General features: G+C 38.1%; 1 protein-coding gene across 1 annotated transcript in view; it reads left to right on the top strand.

The window, feature by feature from the left end:
- The first annotated feature begins 432 nt into the window (after positions 1–432).
- cables1 (Cdk5 and Abl enzyme substrate 1) overlaps positions 433–20,105 on the top strand; it is a 32,193-nt gene continuing 12,520 nt past the window's right edge. Inside the window, exons 1-4 of the mRNA XM_052134664.1 lie at positions 433–1,125; positions 15,155–15,226; positions 16,111–16,203; positions 17,490–17,567. Coding sequence (XP_051990624.1) covers positions 584–1,125; positions 15,155–15,226; positions 16,111–16,203; positions 17,490–17,567 — 785 coding nt within the window. The 5' untranslated portion in view covers positions 433–583. The remainder of the gene's footprint in view (positions 1,126–15,154; positions 15,227–16,110; positions 16,204–17,489; positions 17,568–20,105) is intronic.

The following is a 20,105-nucleotide window of genomic DNA, read 5'->3' as shown; positions in this document are numbered from 1 at the left end:
GTTATCTCGGACTGCCCGTGCCGTGAATGCTTGATTTTATGTAATTTTAAAGATGTCCTGTCCAAGTAGCTCAGAAGGGCGGTACAAGAATGAAAGGGGAAAAAAAACATTCAGACTGCGTTTAAAAACCTTGTGTGTCGCCTACCTAGGCGGCATATAAGGGCATCATACCAAAACAGCGAGAAGAGTCGCAACGGTCAAATACGTCCTTCTATCACGTGTTTACATAAGAAAACAAATGAAAACTGCGCGGATTGGAAAAACGCGGTCGGTGTGAACGACTAGAATTGAGAATTGAGTTCCACACGTACTAAACATGCTGCCTAGCTAGGCTTCTCGCTAGGTTTCGAGACAATCCTTCGTTCTCATGAATCCCTATTGGTCAAACTAATGTTCCTACTGCCACAATACTGCACACACGTGACCCTTATTTTCTGTACACACAGACACACACACACACACAGTATAACACAGAAGGCATTTAAAAGACAACGCTATGGCGTTTTGACCAACACTTTCAGCCCACATCCATACAAACATCATGAACTATCTCCGTTGACAAACACACATTCATGCACCCGTGATGGCGAGCGCGCTGCAGATGAAGCACTCCAGTCTGGAACACACACGGAAGCGCGTGATAGACCCACGGCGGAGGCAAGCTGCACTCTCATTCCTCAGCAACATCTCTCTGGACGGACGACCCGTGCAGGATGACGGGGACAATCAGACCGAAGAGGAGGACAGCTCTGTTATGGAAGCAAGGACTAGACAGAGCCTGGTTTCAGCAGTGGGCCAGCAGCAGGCACTGGTCGGAGCAGCGAACCAGGCTCTCAGCAGTGCCCGAGCTGCTGGCTTCATGGCCGGGCTGACGGGTCCCAGCGCGGCTGCTGTTGCTGCTCCTCCTCCTCCTCCTCCAGCATGTAGTGCGGATGCGGAGGGGGATGCGAGCAGCGCTTCTGTGTTCAGCTCCCCTTTTTCTGCAGTGCCACCGGCGACGAGGGGGAGACTGCAGACGTACACTCAGGGAATTCTGCCTGTGTCCTACAGGCAGTCCAGCCAGAACTACTGCTGTCTAGAGGGGGGTCCGATAGCCAACTCTGCCCTGGAGCTGCAGAGATCCAGGTAACTAATGCATTAAAGTGAGCTCACTTGTAGGAATGCGTTGCAATTTATATTTGTATTTTCTAACAATCAACAAAATATTAAACCGAGTGTCTTCTGCAAATAAATTATGCCACACCTTTTCAAAGAAAATAACTTATATATATATATAACTTTTTATAAAATATTGGGGAGGTCCAATTTTTCATTACAACACATTACACAATAGAAAAAAGAAATAAATAGAAAATTATATTCATTGCACACTCTTAAATATTAATACACTGTCAGCCTATTCACATATTTATAAGTCAGTTGACAGGTGAAACACATAAAATATTGACATGTTCCACTAAGAGTCACAACCCAAAAGGTTTCCAAATTCCCTATTTCTTATATCTTAATTTGAGCCACACACACACACACACACACACACACACACACACACACACACACACACTTACTTACAATTAAGACAGTTAATTGCAATAGTAATATATTAACAAAGCTGCTCTTCAAAGTCATTATGCACAAGCTGTTCATATGTATTCTCTGTATTGAACATATACATGCCACATTTTTACAAATGTATCTTATGGTTAGTCTTCAATCTATATTAATTCAGACTTCACTCACAAATACAGTGCATCGAAATTTCAAAGGAACATGCAAATGTTGAGGACAAACAAAGAAAATAACAAGTTCTGAATCTGTACAGTGGGGGATTACCTAGATATTATTGAAATAAGAGATTACCTGCCATTGAACTGATGGCCCTGTTAGACACATTAACAACAATCCCTGAAAAACTAATCAATAAGATCCATTCAGACTAATGCATCATTCATTAATATCCTAAGTGACCTGTGTTTTGTGGTTACTGCTGATGACACAGTTTGCATGAGTGAATTTGTGTCTGATGTTTGTGTTGCTTTTTTTGTGTGTGGGGGCCAATACATTGTCACTGTTATTCAAAAGTTAAAATGTAATGACTGATCTATGCTTGCAATAGTTATTTTATATGCACAGGCTCTTTCCACCTACCTGCAGTAGGAGCAGCATTCTCTTTGACACTATTTAAAATATATATTTACTCATATTCTGAACTATTCAGATCAGTAATTTCTTCTTAATTAAAGATTCCCCAGCAAGTAATATTTTTCAAAGTATGCACTCTAAATTAAACCACATGGCAGCTACAGTAGTATCTCTAAAGGCACCAGATCATATATTTAGCATGGTCATAGTGACAACTGACTCTAATCAGAGATGAGCAGGTGGAAACAGTGAAGTGTCTGCCAGACACATTCATTTCAATCACAACTGCTCCGAAAACCAGCCTAACCACACATAACCAAAGAGCCACGGATGCTGTCCGGTCTGTTACTCTAGCTGTTGCTTAAGAGCCATGCAAAGCACAGCCAAATCTACGCACACACACACACACACACACACATACACACATCTTTTGCACCTGCTCCTTATGCTTTAACATATACACACACGTGGTAATATGAGAATCTGGAGGCCATGCATACAAGATTGTTGTCCTTTATTCAGCAGCTTTGTTATATAGGGCCAGACTCAGAGAGCAGAGTGTTGTTGTGAATATACACTGGCAGCCAAAAGTTTGGAAAAATTTACAGATTTCGCTGTTTTGGAAGGAAATTGGTACTTTAAGTGCGTACGCCCCACTCCCACACTGGCCTGCACTCACATTGCAATTAACGTTCCAGGCCTGAGCACGCTTGCGTCATTACTTGTTTTGAAGAAAAGCGCTCTTGCACAGTCCATCATTGTAATGTTACTTACTTTGTGGCTTATTTGGAGTCGTTTGGGGCACAGTGACACACGGCCCTCTCACAGGCCCGAGTTGCCAGATTTACGGAGTGCATTCCGTACCTTCAGATACTGAACCCGCAGTTTTTTCAGCTTGTCAATGAATTGCTCAATGGGTCTTATTTAAATAATTTTTTTATTCCCTTTTCTTCCAATTTGGAATGCCCAATTGCCACTACTTAGTAGGTCCTTGTGGTGGCACTGTTACTCACCTCAATCCTGGTGGCGGAGAACAAGCCTCAGTTGCCTCTGCTTCTGAGACAGTCAATCCACGCATCTTATCATGTGGCTCGCTGTGTATGACACCGCATAGACTCACAGCATGGGAGGCTAATGCTACTCTCCGCGATCCACGCACAACTTACCATGTGCCACATTGAGAGCAAGAACCCCTAATCATGACCACGATGAGGTTACACCTTATGACTATCCTCTTTAGCAACCGGGCTAATTTAGTTGCTTAGGAGACCTGTCTGGAGTCACTAAGCACACCCTGGATTTGAACTCGCGACTCCAGGGGTGGTAGTCAGCGTCAATACTCGCTGAACTACCCAGGCCCCTTCTCAATGGTTCTTTGGGATCCACGAGAACAAAGATAGTAGCACATTTTTTGTGTGTTCTTGTGTTGTATCCAGTTGTTCCTGTATACTGTCTTCTGCCCAAATTTCCAGTAAACACTGCGCCTCTGCCGTAGACCAAAATGACCCCTTTGCCCAGTCACATCATTGACGTCATGTTTCGAGTTCCGTGCTCCTTCACGGTCAGCAATCACACTAGATGCGTATCGTGTCTGAGCCAACTGAACCATGCCCGAGCCCACCTCTTCAAGTGGGCCAAAGCATGGTACAGCGCGATCACACTAGTTAAATGAACTGGACTTTGGGGGTCAAAAGGGCACGGTAAAGATCACCTAGTGTGAGTACACCCTAATTCACCAAAGTGGCATTCCACTGATCACAAAGTATTGTCAGGACATTACTGATGTAAAAAAACAGCACTAACACTATTTGAAAAAAGTAATTTTTGATAAAATATAGACCAGTCCCATTTCCAGAAACCATCAATCCAACACCTTATCCTTGAGTAATCATGTTAAATTGCTAATTTGGTTCTAGAAAATCACTTGCCATTATATAAAACACACTTGAAAGCTATTTGGTTCGTTTAATTAAGCTTAACATTGTCTTTGTTTTTGAGTTGCCAAAGTGTACAAAAATGGCAAAAAAGAAACTGCTTTCTCTAGAAACCCGCCAGTCAATCATTGTTTTGAGGAATGAAGGCTGTACAATGCTTGAAATTTGCAAAACACTGAAGATTTTATACAAAGGTGTACACCACAGTCTTCAAAGACAAAGGATAACTGGCTCTAACAAGGACAGAAAGAGATCTGGAAGATGTACAACTAAACAAGAGGATAAGTACATCAGAGTCTCTAGTTCAGAAATAGATGCCTCACGTGTCCTCCGTTGACAGCTTCATTGAATTCTACCCGCTTAACATCAGTGTCATGTACAACAGTAAAGAGAAGACTCAGGGGTGCAGGCCTTATGTGAAGAATTGCAAAGAAAAAGCCACTTTTGAAACAGAAAATCAAAAAGAAATGGTTTAGAGTAGGCAAAGAAACACAGACCTTGGACAACTGATCATTGGAAAAGAGTGTTATGGATCTTACCCCCATTGAGCTGTTGTGGGATCAGCTAGACTGTAAGGTGCATGAGAAGTGCTCGACTAGACAGCCACATCTATGGCAAGTGCTACAGGAAGCATGAGGTGAAATGTCACCTGAGTAGTGTTGTCAAAAGTACCGACTTCGGTACCAAGTCGGTACTGAAATTTTTAAAATGTGACACTTTGAGCGCTGTTGAGCGGAATCGTAAACACCTCTGATTGGCCATTGTGTTCTCGCGCTCATCGGATATGTCTGTGATTGGCTACAATGATCAACGCACGGAGCGCTTTGAGAGTACACGGAAGTGTTTGAAAGTTTTTTAAAAAACGGGAGTGGGAGCTTTTGAAAGCACAAGCAGCAGTCTATCAGCGGACCGGTCCTGCTTTCAAACGCTCCCGTGTGTATCTGTGCAAGCGCTGTGTGAAGAGCGCCATTGATGTATATTTACAACATGTTTTGAAGCGCTGATCATTGTAGCCAATCACAGACATATCCGATGAGCGCAAGAACACAATGGCCAATCAGAAGTGTTTACGATTCCGCTCAACAGCGCACATTTTTAAAATTTCAGTACCGACTTGGTACCGAAGTCGGTACTTTTGACAACACTACACCTGAGTATCTGGACAAACTGACAAAGATGTCATTGCTGCACATGGAGGATTTTTTGATGAGTTCTGAATTTTTTTTTCAAATTGTAATAGTAATTATTCATGTTATTAATGTCCTGACTATACATTGTGATCAGCTGAATGCCACTTTAATAAATAAAAGTACCAATTTCTTTCCATAAGAGCATAATCTGTACATTATTCCAAACATTTGGCTGCCAGTGTAGATAGCGTTCAATATTGCTATTTTCTTGATGGCTGTGCCATGTTTTTCAGAAAAGAGTGAAAATATTTTATAACATTTTGATTTAATATGACAAAAAAAATGAAGGTTAATTAATTAATGACAGGTTAATTACCTTAAGTTAATCTGACAGAGATAGTTCACTTCAGTATGAAAATTCTCTCATTATCATCTAGGCTGATCTTTTCCATACAACAAATTGGGTAGTGATTCACACTGTTAAGCTTAAAAAAAGTGAAAAAAGCACCATAAAAATATCATAAAAGTAGTCCATACAGCAAGTGCACTATAATGCTTTGTTTGAGGAATCATCCAAAATGGAAGTAGTTACTCACTGAAAATCTTACTATGGTAGAGGGGAAGATTTTCTAAGGTTACATGTTTACTTACATTTAGAAGATTTTTGGCAACACACCATTGCTCCAGACATTTCTCACAGTGAAATCGGAAACAGTATATTGAGTTATCTTTAGCTAAAATCGGTCTGTGCTTACCTGGATTCTAAACACTACCCCCACTGTGAGCTAAATTTTCCAGGTGCAATGTCCACGGAGGTGCGCAAAAAGTGAGTTGTGAAGCGAGTTGTTTTCAGCAGTACAGTAGTGATGGGCATTCCAGCTCTTTTCTGTGAGCCGGCTCTTTTGGTTCCCAAAAGGCTCTTTAAAAAAATATATGTTATTTTTTCAAGTCAAACAGTTTGCGATAGATAGGTTGACTATAATTGGTGTTGAAACAATTCTAATTAAATTCTTAAATGAAATCATACTCTACCTTAAACACAATGTATTTAAGAATGCATTGGTTTGTTATGATGTTTAATGCTATTAAACATTTGCATTTAAAGTGCATAAAAACTTTTTATTGTATATAAAGAAAGTGCATATAAATCTAACCATTCAAAATGTACAGTCTGAACAGCATAATAGTCATGGCCACCACTGGCCAAATTGATGCCTATGCAGAGTTCACGGATATGAGCGATCGTCTGTGTTACGCAACTGCTTTTGGGTCCTTGAAGAAGGTATAACGTGCGAGTAAGGGCAGCCGGTGGACTTTCTGGTGCCCTCCTAGGGTAAGATGGTGCCCCCCTAGGGAGTTGGTGCCCTATGCAGACTGCGTAGTATGCATGTAGGGAGCGGCGGTACTGATAAGGCGGTACATGCTGCTTGTCAATGAGTCTGCATAATGTAGCTGATCCTAGGGTACTGGAACTCCTGGACACAACATGCAACTTCTGCATGATCATGTTGATTGCTGCTCATAGACAGAACAGTAAAAAAACAGGACTCAACTGGTGGCAGTGGGATGATGGAGGTTGCCATGTTAGCACACTGAAACAGCAATGTGATAGATTGTGAGCAGACTTAAAAAGCGATGGCTGACATGTGATTGGCTAAGAGTTACCTAGCTAATGGCGTGATGATGTACAGCTGCTAGTCTTCCTGCTAGAACTTACTTGCATTTCAATTAAGCCATTTTGTTGTATGTATGTGAGGACAGTTGTCTGATTACAGTAAATACACAACAAAACCACACACGCACACACATATAGGCATACTTTCTCTTAAAACAGTGTCGGGCTTGTTCTAAATGGGCAGCTGCTGGATACAAACACAGATTCCAGGCAGGATGCCCAGTCTCTACCCTGACTCCCTCTCCTTCCTCTACTCCCTGCCTCTGACCTCCACTTCCTCTCCCAGACTCCCTCCTGCCTGGCCTGCCACTCTTCACCAGGAAGACCCAAACCTTCAGAAGAGCTGCCAAGAGCAGCCTGTGTAGAGAGTCTGTGCAGAGTGGCCATGTCCCTGATATGCTGACACAGGCATCCAAAGATAATTTGTACAAACACACATACTCTCTTCGTGACCCTGTTCTTGTGAGCCTTATGTTAAGCAACCAGACAGTCTGTCTTGATTGGGCCAGTCCAGACAAAAGCATTATTGCAGTCCTGTCAGATCACACTGTTTGAGTGTATTAGGTAATGGTTTATTTTGAATGCCTAGCTATACATCTATGTAAATAGACCATGTCTTTCTGGTGCCAACTTAATCTTGCCTCACAATTGCACCACTCCTGCGAGACCGCTAAATAGAGTATGATGTCATGAAAGAGCAAGTTTAGAGCAGATTGGCATGAATGGGAAATAAATGAAAAGAAACAAAAGTGAACAATGGGAGGTTTTCAACACATCTAGTGTTTTAACATGATTTAAAACAATTACTTTGTCGTAGAGCAATTATGTTTTCTTTTTCAAAATGTTTTCAAGGCTAGCTTTTGCTCTAATATACTCTTGACTAAACATTGAGGTTTCCCAGTTGATTGTTGTTAACAATCAGTTGAATGGATCTTGTCCTTTTCCTTTATATTGTGTGGTTAGCTGGCGTTACTGCGAGATTAAGCTGACATTTTTTCCAGCTAAAAACATGGTGTCAGGATAAGGTTTTAGATCAAACCTTTAAACCAGGATCAGATGTGGTGGAAATTGCAACCTGGCAAAAGCTTGCCAGGGCCTGATAAAAAAAAAAAACCCATGACCCGCCAAGTCTCGTTGTTCAGAGAGTTTCAGGAACAAAGGAATTTTACAGGATTGGATCCAGTCGGTCATTTAAAACAATGTACTTTGGTATTTTAAGGATTGAGGAAATGCGGTTGTTTAACAATAGCAAGCAGATTTTTGTAAAACACTTCGCTGTATAGACCATTTCAAGAATGTAAACAAAGACAAATTAATTACAACTGTCCAAACGTAGTTCCAGATCCTTTCACCAAAGTCTCTTTTTCAAGGTAAGTCACTCCACTCAGTGGCCATTTTTGGAACACTCTTGGGCAGTTTGTGCAGATTTTTTCTATGTAAACAAGTGTCATGACAGTGCAGCTCCTATCTACTTGATCCAAAACGGTTGGTCAAGACTACGATAAAAGAATATATTTCAAATTAGCAGGAAAATGTATTTGTCTGAGGCGCATGTGACGGCAACTTCACTCGAGCGGTTGTGCGGGTCCGGTGACACATCTTACTCGCACCGGACCCTCACCGCTTCGTTCCTGTACCTGCGTCAGCAGGTAGATACCGGTCTCCCCACTGGGCATTCCAATTTCTTCCATTTATTTTAATAAAAGTGGCCCGTCTCTGTTTAGACGAACAGGAAATGTTCACAGAACAGTGCAATGCAATGTTCACTTGATGTCACCAACGAACAGTCATTGAAATGTAAAACATATTGTATGTTGATTCATCATCAAGTTGGACAAAATAGTATATTGCTTACCATATTTTTTGGTTCTCATACCTCTATTTATCATGTACAGAGTGCGCAAAGCAAATTTAATCAACTGCACAGTACACGTGGACTGTTAACATGCAGCCCAGTTTTTCTAGACAAGGCTAGGGTATAGTTCGTTTTTCCACATGCTGTTCCTTGTAACACACGGTTGAGCACTCAGCCTTTCAAAGTATAGTCTTTTGACCAAGAGCCCATCCGGATGCATTTGACACATGCGCTTGACAACCAACTCAATTTCACCGACAACATCTCAAAAACAGCCCGATCATGTAGATTTATTCTCTACAACATTTGGAAGGTAAGACCCTTCCCTCTCTGATCATGCCACACAACTCCATGTTAGTCGCTTTACTGTAATACTCTTTTAGCCAGCCTTCCTGCATGTGCAGTTAGTCCTCTGCAAATGATCCAGAATGCAGCAGCATGTCTGGTCTTCCATGAACCCAAGAGAGTGTGTTACAGCTCTTCTTGTCTCTCTACACTGGCTACAGGTTGCTGCACATTTCAAGATAAAGGCTCTAATGCTGGCTTACAGAACAGTAACTGGTTCTGCTCCAGCAGACCTAAAATCAATCCTTGAGAGCTACACACACCAGAAGGCTGCGGTCTGCAAAGGAGCAGTGCCTTTTGGTACAAACACAAAGAGGCACCAATTTCTTTCCTGGGCTTTCGGCTTTACTGTACCTCTGGTGGAACATGCTTAATAATAATAATAATAATAATATTAAAAATGTATTTTCTATAGTGCCTTTAAAAGTTGCATCTCAAAGCGCTTTACAAGAGAAAAATAATAATAATATATTGAAATACAAAAAAGAAAACATGCAATCAGAACAGTTTGAAAAGAATACAATAATAATCACATAATAATCACAGAAAAGCAACCATAAAAAAAAAATTAAGGGAAAATTTTATAATACTAAAAGATTCAGCATGTCTAACCTCAGAGGGAAGACAATTCCACAGTTTTGGAGCAAAAGAAGAGAAGGCCCTGTCACCCATAGAATGAGTAGGAGGAACAGTTGAAAAAACAGATTCGGAGGAGCGGAGATCACGCATTGGAGTGTAGGTGGTTAAAAGTTCAGACAAGTATTGAGGAGCCAAACCATGCAAAGCCTTGTAGGTAAACATGATCATTTTAAAGTCTACTCGAAACTTGACAGGGAGCCAGTGCAATGACTCCAAGATAGGAGTGATGTGATCACTTGTCCTGGACCTAGTCGAGATTCGAGCGGAAGAGTTTTGCACATTCTGCAACTTATTTAAGGTAGATTTAGAGACCCCAACAAGTAAAGCATTGCAATAATCAATACGAGAAAATACTAAAGTATTGATCAGTTTTTCAGCAACTAAAACTGATCATTGCAACCTAATCCTTCCCAACTCCATCCGTGAAGCAGATTCCCTCTCTTGAAACACCATGTCTTGCAAAAGACATGCATTCACTCAAATATTATAACAAATAAATAAACATTTCATGTTGCACTCTAATCTCTGTCTTGGCTAGTACTTTTTCAATGCAATTGAAACTTTGTAATGCAGCACTTTTCATGTTATTGTCTACTTAAGATGAGTCACTTGTATCCTTCCTAAAAGTCACTTTGGATAAATGTATTTGCTAATTGAATGAATGTAAATGCACACTACAACTGCTTTGTGATACTCTTTAGTACTGTCATTGGCAGACACATGTGCAGATGAAGCACACCGATGTGTCTAGAAAACTGGATCTATGCATAAAATCCTTGCACACTGTGCTTATGCTGAATGTGTTCACGGAAAACCAAAGTGACTGCGACTGTGTGTGTTGTCTGTGTATGCATCCTGGCATTGATTGTTCTAAAGAATATCACAAAACAGTCATAGTGCACATGCATTTATGGATCACAGCCTAACGTGTAGGCCTATACTTTAAAAAGGCTACGCTTCACTGCTTGTATCAGTTTACTTGTCTGTGTTTGCAGTGTTCCAGGCAGACTCAGTTTTGCTCAGTGACCCATAAGGGTTGAGCTTCGGTTGGAAATATTTTTATTAGTGGGGCAAAAATAGACAAAATTACTTGCCAATTGTTTCTAAAATGTAAGTTACTTAATATTAGCTACTTGTTTTAGAACTGTTGCTCGCTATCTTACTATATCATGAATATCATTGATATTCAGTACAACAGCAATCTTGCAAATAACAAATAACATTTGTGCTTTGACTCTCAGAAAGTGACTCGTGCAATTCCTGGCATAACTAACTGTTAGAAAAAAGTCTTTGCTAGTAGCCTTGTAGATTGAGTTCATAAACATTAGTATTGATGTTTTGACTGAGGTATTAGTTTGTTCTGCTCATGACTATTGTTTTCTTAGCATGCCAGTAGTATATGCATAATCACATAGAATACATAGCTATGTTTTTCCTTTACTCCTGTGAGGTCAAAGTCTCAGACAGCTTTTGACATTGAGATGTTCTTATAATAATTAAGGGGTCAGGAACTCTTGATGTTTTAGAAATATCTCCACAATTGTTCAAGCTCTTACAACCTTAGTGTTTTCTTATTTGACTCTTATGTGTGATATCTATGTTTAAATAGCATGTGAAACAGAATGCATTATACAAAGATAAACATTTCAAAAAGTAGCATGCTACATTGTTGTCACTTTCAGGAGTTTTTGCGGCAGTTTTCTTCCAATTTTGAATAAAAACCTCATAAGCTTTGACAGTCTGCTCAAATAATGAGTCAAGAAAGAGATGTTAAAATCTAAGCTGATATTACTTCTTGATCATTTATTACACTGGAAATGGAAGGTCAAATCGAGCGTTTTGCATTGAAAGAAGTATTCTACGCAATGTGCGCTATTGTATACTGCACATTTTTGCAAAAGTGTATCTGGGTATTAATATTCCATGCTGATGCATGCTACTTACACTACACAAAATGTGTTCTGTGCCCAGTATACAAAATATAAACTGCAGAAATAGTAAGAGTAGTGTTCATATGCTATTCAAAGTCAACGTTTTGTCATTTTACCATGTTCTCACACAGAGAAATGAAACTGTTACACAGGTCTCACAGCACCAAACCACCATGTGGCTTTTTCTCAAACTCTCTAGTGTATTCTACTTTATCAGCAAGCTAATGGATGTTGCTCATTACCTGCAAGAAAGGAATGTGTTATGTGAAATTGTAACTGAAATCTGTGCCGGAGCCGTGAATTATCCTCTTACAGGGACTTGATTCTGGAACATTCTGTGTGTGAGCTCATGTTACATCAGGAAAATAGCAAAGCTGCAACAGGTTTGGTATGGTTGGAAAACTTAGTTTTGAAATAATATTCTAATCTTCGATGTGTTGTACTCAACCAAGCCTTGTTTGGCAACTTCTAGTTCGTAATGACAAGTTGACACATTGGTTGTATATTTGACTCAAAAGGTGATGTTGGGAATTCTGTGCTGAAAATTATTTACCTGAGGCAATCGTCTATGGTTAAATGTACTCCAGAGGTTATGTTTGGGGATTCTAAATCTGTGGCACTGGCAATAAATATTTTAAATCAATGGTTTGTAAAGTAGGCTATGTAAAGGTCTAAAAAAATTATATTTACAGCAGCCCCCATTTCTCATTACCACGATGTTAATTATAATATTCTCATTACCGCAGCGTGGAATTATGTATTATTTAAATTGTAGTGTAAGTATTTTTACATCATTGTAGCTTTCCTTGGTACTTCCTTTCATCTTTGCTGATTTTAGTTAAGAAAATTATTGTACAACAACGTAAACAACAAGAATACAATAGGAGTAGTAAAAGTAAAACATTCCGACGTGTTTCGATTATGGAGTTTTCCTGTTAACCGTTTTGACGATTATTTGCAAATTTTCTAATTATTGCAACAGTACTGAGGCAAAAAGTAATATCATATCACAATTGAAGTGTTAGTGGACATGCTTGTTAAGAATATATGGACGCTAAACGCAGCCCTACAATAGGAACATGGACAAATTCAAAACAAATAAATAGGAGGTATATAATAAGAGACACTCAAACACTCCACCCTGCACTCTGTTAATGCAGCTTAGGCACAATACTTTTCTGGCTTAATCTCAAGGAATTCCCATTGTTCTAAATTTGTATTTAACACAATAAACACAGCACTCAATCATGCTGTTACCACATTCCCTGATGTTACCCTTGACAGCGTGTGAATTTATTTACATTTTACAGTTCTTCGTGGATAAGGTTGATGCTATTAGATCTAGTATCCCCCCTTTGACCTTGATCAAGACCCTCTTATTCACAACTAATAATGACACCCATCTTTATCTCTCACTGCAGTCATGTAATAATTTGGCTCTAAAATACCTCCTTGACTGTCTAATTGAAATCAAAAGATGGATGGATGGATGGCTGTCAACTTTGTCCAGCTTAATGAAACTAAATCTGAAGTTGTAGTGTTTGGCCCCAAAGATCTTGCCCCCTCATCATTAATTTACATACTCAAGCGAGGAATCTGCATGTTATCTTCTATTCTGATATAAAATTTGCTTAGCAAATAAATTCTGTGGTTAATGGTGCATTTTTCCAACTCTGGTCCATTGCCAAACGGAAACCCTTCCTGTCTTTTAAGGATCTGGAGACTGTTATTCATACTTTCATTTCATCCAGACTGGATTATTGTAATTCATTGTATTTGGGGCTTTCAAACGCTTCTTTGTCATGTCTACAGTTAGTACAAAATACTGCGGCTAGGCTCCTGACTGGACATTTCTGGAGTGTGGCTTCTCTTCACTGGCTTCCAGTTAAACATAAAGTTTGATTTAAGGTTCTTTTCATTGTTTTATTCGCAGGATCTGCATGGGCTGGCAACTTACTATATTTCTGATCTTCTTCGTCAATATCAGACTTTTAGGCCTCTAAGGTCATAACAGAGCCTACTATTGAGTGTCATTAAGTCCCGTTTTAAATCTCAAGGGTATCGTGCCTTCTTTTTTACTGCCCCTTGCCTTTAGAATAGTCTGCCTCTCCACATTAGATCCTGTGCTACAATTGGGAGTTTTAAATCTCTTTTGAAAACCCATATTTTCTCTGTTGCCTATGAGCATACCTAGATGTACTGTAATCATATTTTATATGTTTTTATTGTGCATGTGTTTTCATGTGGCTCTATTTTTGTCATTCTTGTGTAAAGCGCTTAGTTCAACATGTGTTGTTTTAAATATGCTATAAAAATAAACTTGATTGATAAACTGAAAAATAGGGCACCACTCCACATATGTAGAATTGGCTTCAAAAGTGCATAACTGTAAGATTAATGTGGATGTGCAGCATGTATTTCGCAGCATCTAACAGTTTTTTTTCTTCTGCAACAGATTATTAAAGCAATCCATTGTCTGTCAGACACCCCGCTATAAAGAATCAGCAACAGACTCCTGTAATCTCTCCAAAACACTTGAAGCATTCCAAAAAGTTACATTTCTCAATTCATCCCTTTAATCACCACAGTTATATCATATTTATATTTAACAAATATTTAACACACTAGTTTGTTGTTGGATGAATAGTGGAACATCCTGTCCCATTTTTAGGATGTATTCCTTTATATGACTTCTGTCTGCATGTTTTACATCTGTTATCTTCAGTAACCCTCGGTCATTCAAATACTCACAAACAGCCAATTTAAGTCACTTTTTCGGTGGGTATGTGTCTGGTAGAATTTAATTGAATGTAGTTTGTGTGTAGCCCCAGATTGACGTGAACTTAAAATTCACATTCAGTCCACGATACTTGGCCAAGCACCATGAAGACCGTCAGTAACTACACTCACCAACCATTTTATTAGGTGCATCTGTACACCTACATATTCATGCGATTTATCTAATCAGCCAATCATGTGGCAGCAGTGCAATGCATAAAATCATGCAGACACGTGGCAGAATCAAGGGGAATCATGCAGAGCTTCACTTAATGTTCACATCAACCATCAGAATGGGGAAAAAATGTGAGCTCAGTGGATTTTGACCATGACATGATTGTTGGTGCCAGACGGGCTGGTTTGAGTATTTCTGTAACTGCTGATCTTCTGGTATTTTCATGCAGAACAGTCATTAGAGTTTACTCAGAATGGTTTTCACATAAGGTGAAATGTGTCATTTCTGCACCACTAGCAGCACTAAACAGAACGGCAAAAAAAACGTCAAACTCCGATAGTCCCACACCAAACTCAAGCCATTGGTTGAGCCAAAGTTGTTATGTCCGGCTGCTTTAGCAATCAGGTTGCAGTTCCATTATGGTGTTGCTAGTGGTGCAGAAATTACACACATCACTTTAATTCATTACTAAAAGATTATAATATTGTAAAATGAAAACACAAGCTTAATATGACAGTGTTTGTCTCACCCTGTTGTTGTCAATGTGCAGACGGAGGCTGATATCCCAGCGGTCTTCACTGGAGACTCTTGAGGATATTGAGGAAAACGCCCCTCTACGCAGGTAAGGATGGTTTTATGGTTCTGGATCAGTCCGTTCTTGCTGAATATAGCAATGATTTATTGGAATATGGTACATGTGTATAACCTTTAACCAATAGTGTACATACTGTGAGTGTGTTTCTGTCATATTGTGATTGTATTACTTTAGTTAGCATTAACATTGAATAACTCTCTGGTCTCCGATTTTTAATGTGCTTTTGGTGTCGTACTACTACAGGGCTCAATAATAAGGATGGCCCGCTGGCCTGGGGCCGGTGCAAAAGAGTTTTGGGCCAGTGGACAGAACTGCCTCTTGCCCTGTTGTGCCAGTGCTGCATTTGCAAAATTTTTACATTTGTTAATTTTGTCAATGTGTTTTATGCCTTGCAAACTTAAACATTTGGATTTCTGTGATGTACTGAACATTGTTGTTGCAAATTCTACTGATTAAAACTCATCATCAAGGTAACATTATATAGCTGGCCGTAATACTGGTAATTCCAACATGGCATGAACGCACCATAATTTTGAACGTATCAGTAAGAATTGGTTGAACATTACAAACCAATCAGTAATGTTTTGCTTCATATGCCATCATTTTCCAGCAAAGTGTTTTATTTCATAAGGAAATCTTAACATTTAATGAAAAATTTGAATATTATTCCTGGCAAATATGCATACAAAAATAAATAAAAAGTATAATTCTTTGTGGTGGGGCCAGTGAAACTGTTAGCAGGGCAAGTATAAATCTGAACAATGGCCCATCCGGATTAGCAGAAAAATTCTTACCATTGAGCCATGTACTAAAGCATTTTCATTATCTCATGAGGAATTTCTTGTACCGTCGTCTTATATCAGCATTTGTTTCTAAAAAGAACAGTGTTGACGCTGCTGTGTTTCATCTAGATGCCGAACTTTATCCGGTTCACCGCGGCCAAAGAGTTTCAAGAAGGTCCACTTCATCAAAAATATGAGGCAGCATGACATGCGCAATGGAAGGTATGCTTGCATCTCCCCAACAACACACACACACAGAACAACATCTGCATTTAACATCCACGTTTCAGCAAGACTTCCTCTAACGTTATTAATAGATTTTCCTTAGTTCTAAGGTTTCCTTTTTTATAGAGTTATTTTTCAAAAGTATAATACAATAATAAAAATAAAAACCCTTGTTTTAGTGTCATTTTCACAGCATGATAATGAAAAATATGTGAAGAGTGAGGACACCTAAATATTTCCTGAACCCAGATTTGATAAAGTCATGCTATTTAGATATATTGTGTTTTTTTTGTTTTGTTTTTTGGACCCACATACGTTGTCTTTAACTATTATGTATTAAGCATTTGATACAATGTACTTATTAATTGCATAAGTGTTCTTGCATTGTACTTCCATTTAGTGTAACGGCATTTAATTACATCTGTAGTTACATTGTTAACCGTAGCCCCAAACCTAACCCTAACCCTACTCCTAAACCTACCCGTACCTCAAACTCAGTAACAGCAAATGTGAATTTTGGAGAACAATATGTATTAGACAATAAATACATTGTACTGTAAGTATTTTAATATTAGTACATAGTAGTTAAAGTGGGACCACTTTACTGAAAAGTTTTTTGGGTTGATTGTAGGACAAGATTTAAGATTTTGGCTGTGTTTTATTGGTGATTTTATATTATTTTACAAATACTTTGTCAATGAAGTGTTCACGACATAGTGCTCGCTTGTATGTCTGAACTGTGAATGGGGTTTCCTTTGGATTTTCTGGCAAATGCTAAAATAAACAAATTTGCAATCTTCCAGAGATGAATACATTTTGGCCTTGCTTTGTAAGCTATCTACATTGGTTCAGAAGTGTCGTAGAGCAGAAAGGACTAGATTTTCTCAGCCTGTTTTCTGACATTTTGATTTACATTCATGCTTAGATCAATTATTACGGTACTGTTTGAAGAAATATGAAGGAAATATAGGCATTGAAAGGCTTGGTAGAATCTTTCGTTCACAAACTCTTTGTTTATTTGCAAGCATGTTCGGTTTTCCCAGCGGCCTCAGTGAGGTTTTTATTTACTTCAATTGGTGTTTTTACAGGAGGTTTATCTTTCTTTCTTGTTTTCTTTTTCTTGTCTTTGTGGAATATTCTTTCAAACACACTCCCACAGTATTGTATGATGTACCATATCAGTTATTTACTGTGTATCTCTCCATCTTTCCTGTGGTCCTGTGACGACCTCTATATTAACAGAGCTCACTTAAATTAGTTTATGTATCATTTTGTCTTTATAGGATAGTCCTTATGAGTGGCAGAAGATCCTTCTATAGTGTATTTTCTGTCCTGCCCTATCGAGATTGTAGCCAAACAGGGTATGTATTCTTCAGCATGCAAATCTTCTCTTGTCCACCGTTTCTTTGTTTTACTTTCTTCTTTTTTCCAACCCCCCATTTTGACTCACATTTTTTTCTTGGCCAGATAGAATTGGTTCACTTAATAATAGTAACTAATTATAGCCTTCTTTTAAATAATCATTTGGAATATTTCAGTTAAGGTACTGTATGTACACACAAGGTGTGTCACTGGTTGCTTTATAATAATGTATTTTCCATATACAGCAGTGTTCTCAGCAGATTATAGACTGTATGCATAGATCGCTTGTTTCAGTATTTCACAGCTGTCCAATTGTTGGAAGTAGAGTAGGTGTGTTCTTTCAATTCTTTGATGAACTAATAATATTTACCAACATGCTTGGGCACGCTCCTCAACCTTGCTTCAAAAGCATTCTGCTTTTGCCCTGGAACTGCAGCTGTTCATCTTAATATTTCTTTCAGATTGAACAAATCTTGCCATCTGCCTTGATATCTCACTTCTAATGGGATGTTTCTCTTGATAGCTCTGAATTTCCTACTTTCCCAAATTTTAATGCAGTTTGTGCTCTTTTGAGTGAAGTGTACTCAGGTTTAGTACTAAAAAATATTTGATATTTTAGACATTTCTCTTCATTAGTTGAGCAAAAGATTTAAATTGCTTTGAACATGCGAGTGGAGCCTGTTGGCTTGTTTTAAACAAAAGCAACTGGAAGATATCTCAATTTTGGGATTTATTATAGTCTATGCAGATCGTGCTCTGTGGGGATGGTTCAGATTTGACCTTGAGCCCTGCCGTATCTGCCTTTTATTGATATATATTCATTAATGAATGACTACTGATAAAAAAAGCTATTGCGCTATTGATTCCAATAGAAGAACCTATTCATTAAGAAATAAATCATGCAAAATGTGAAGAAAAAAAATTGCAAGGGTGTCTATATTTTCTAAAGGCTCTATATATTATCTGGAAAAAGGGCATAGTACGATACATTTAAAGGTCCCTTTTAATGACTTCACTTATTTTTATTGAAGTACTTTAGAACATCCACAAGTTTTCAATTATTAATATAATATTATATGGGCTGTTGATTTAGCACGTTATTTCAGTTTGATTAATTATGGAAAAAATTGTGTAAAAAAAAATAAAATAAAAAAAATCAATTAATCATGTCCCAGGACCGTAATAAGGAATATTCCTACCTGAGCAATTCAAGCCTGAAGTACCACCTGTTTTCAGCTGGGGGCAGTAAGTGAAACTCCAGCTGTATACCATTCTCGGCTTGATTGACACTAAGGACAGCACAACACAGCTGGACAAAGCGCAGTTCTGAATTCAAGGAACTAGATATAACTTGACCAAGCGACCTAAAAACACTGCATTTAAAAACGCAACAAAACCAAAGTGTGACACTCCAAAAGCATCCGTCTGAAGAATCTATGCTATACTCATCTGACACAATAAAGGAATGCATTTTAATTATCTGAATTATTATATTTATAATATTTAAATATAGCTATTATCATTTATTTATTATTTGTATTCTAATTTTATAATTTTTATTTAATTAATTAATCATTATATATTATGTTTATTTGAGGGCCTTTCTCAGCAAAAATGTATATAAATCGATTAATTATTCAAATGAATCAGCAAATATAAATATTTGCTGAAAAAGGCCCTCAAATAACAATTAATATCATGTAATTAATTAGTGTAAACATTTTAATTTCAAACATGTTTATATAGTATTATGAAATATACAGTGGGATCCTTAACCCGGGTTAGGTAAGCAAACATTTTCATTACAAATTATATTATCAGTATAACAGTTTAAGATTTTTGTATATGATTTTCAAATTTACATGAATTTCAGTATTTCTTAGTATTTGGTATGTACTATTTCTGCTTTAATAACAGCTTTAATAGATGCTTTAATAAGGCAAGGAAATCTGACCTTTAATACCATGTCATTAACATTCCAATGGTCACATATTTACCTACATTTAATTAGTGCCCTAGAAATAGTGTAGCATCTTAAGTATTTCTTCTTAATATTACTAACTATTATATTTTACTTGTTTTGATAAAAGAACCCAAAAATCTGATTTAACTTTATAAATCCTGTATTTTGAAAAAGACGTTTGGGCCCCAGTGACTATATAAACGGTTATATAACTGAATTGTGTGCAAAGTTATGCAGTCAATGATGTATGGCCCATGGCAGGATTTAGCTTAATTTAGTCCATTGATATTTTGGCTCTGGCAATTGGCAGTGAAATGCACAGTATTGACTGAACAGTCTCAGTGTGATTTTCCTTGATGTTGTGCCAACATTGTCAGGGGACTGGTGGACTGGTGGACACAAAGTAACTGATTTTGGAAGTGCAGGCAACAAATATATTTATAAATGCATATTATGATAAATACTGTATATTATAATCATAAATTATAAAACATAGGCCTACATTAAAAGATAAAATGATTTTTTTTCCGGTATTGCCCGTTTGAAAAACAATGCAGGGGAATTTATGCAAGTT

The sequence above is a fragment of the Xyrauchen texanus genome, chromosome 9 (assembly GCF_025860055.1).
Source record: "Xyrauchen texanus isolate HMW12.3.18 chromosome 9, RBS_HiC_50CHRs, whole genome shotgun sequence".
NCBI lineage: Eukaryota > Metazoa > Chordata > Actinopteri > Cypriniformes > Catostomidae > Xyrauchen > Xyrauchen texanus.
The sequence above is the reverse complement of the archived record's forward strand: the minus strand, read 5'-3'. Positions and strand labels throughout refer to the sequence as shown.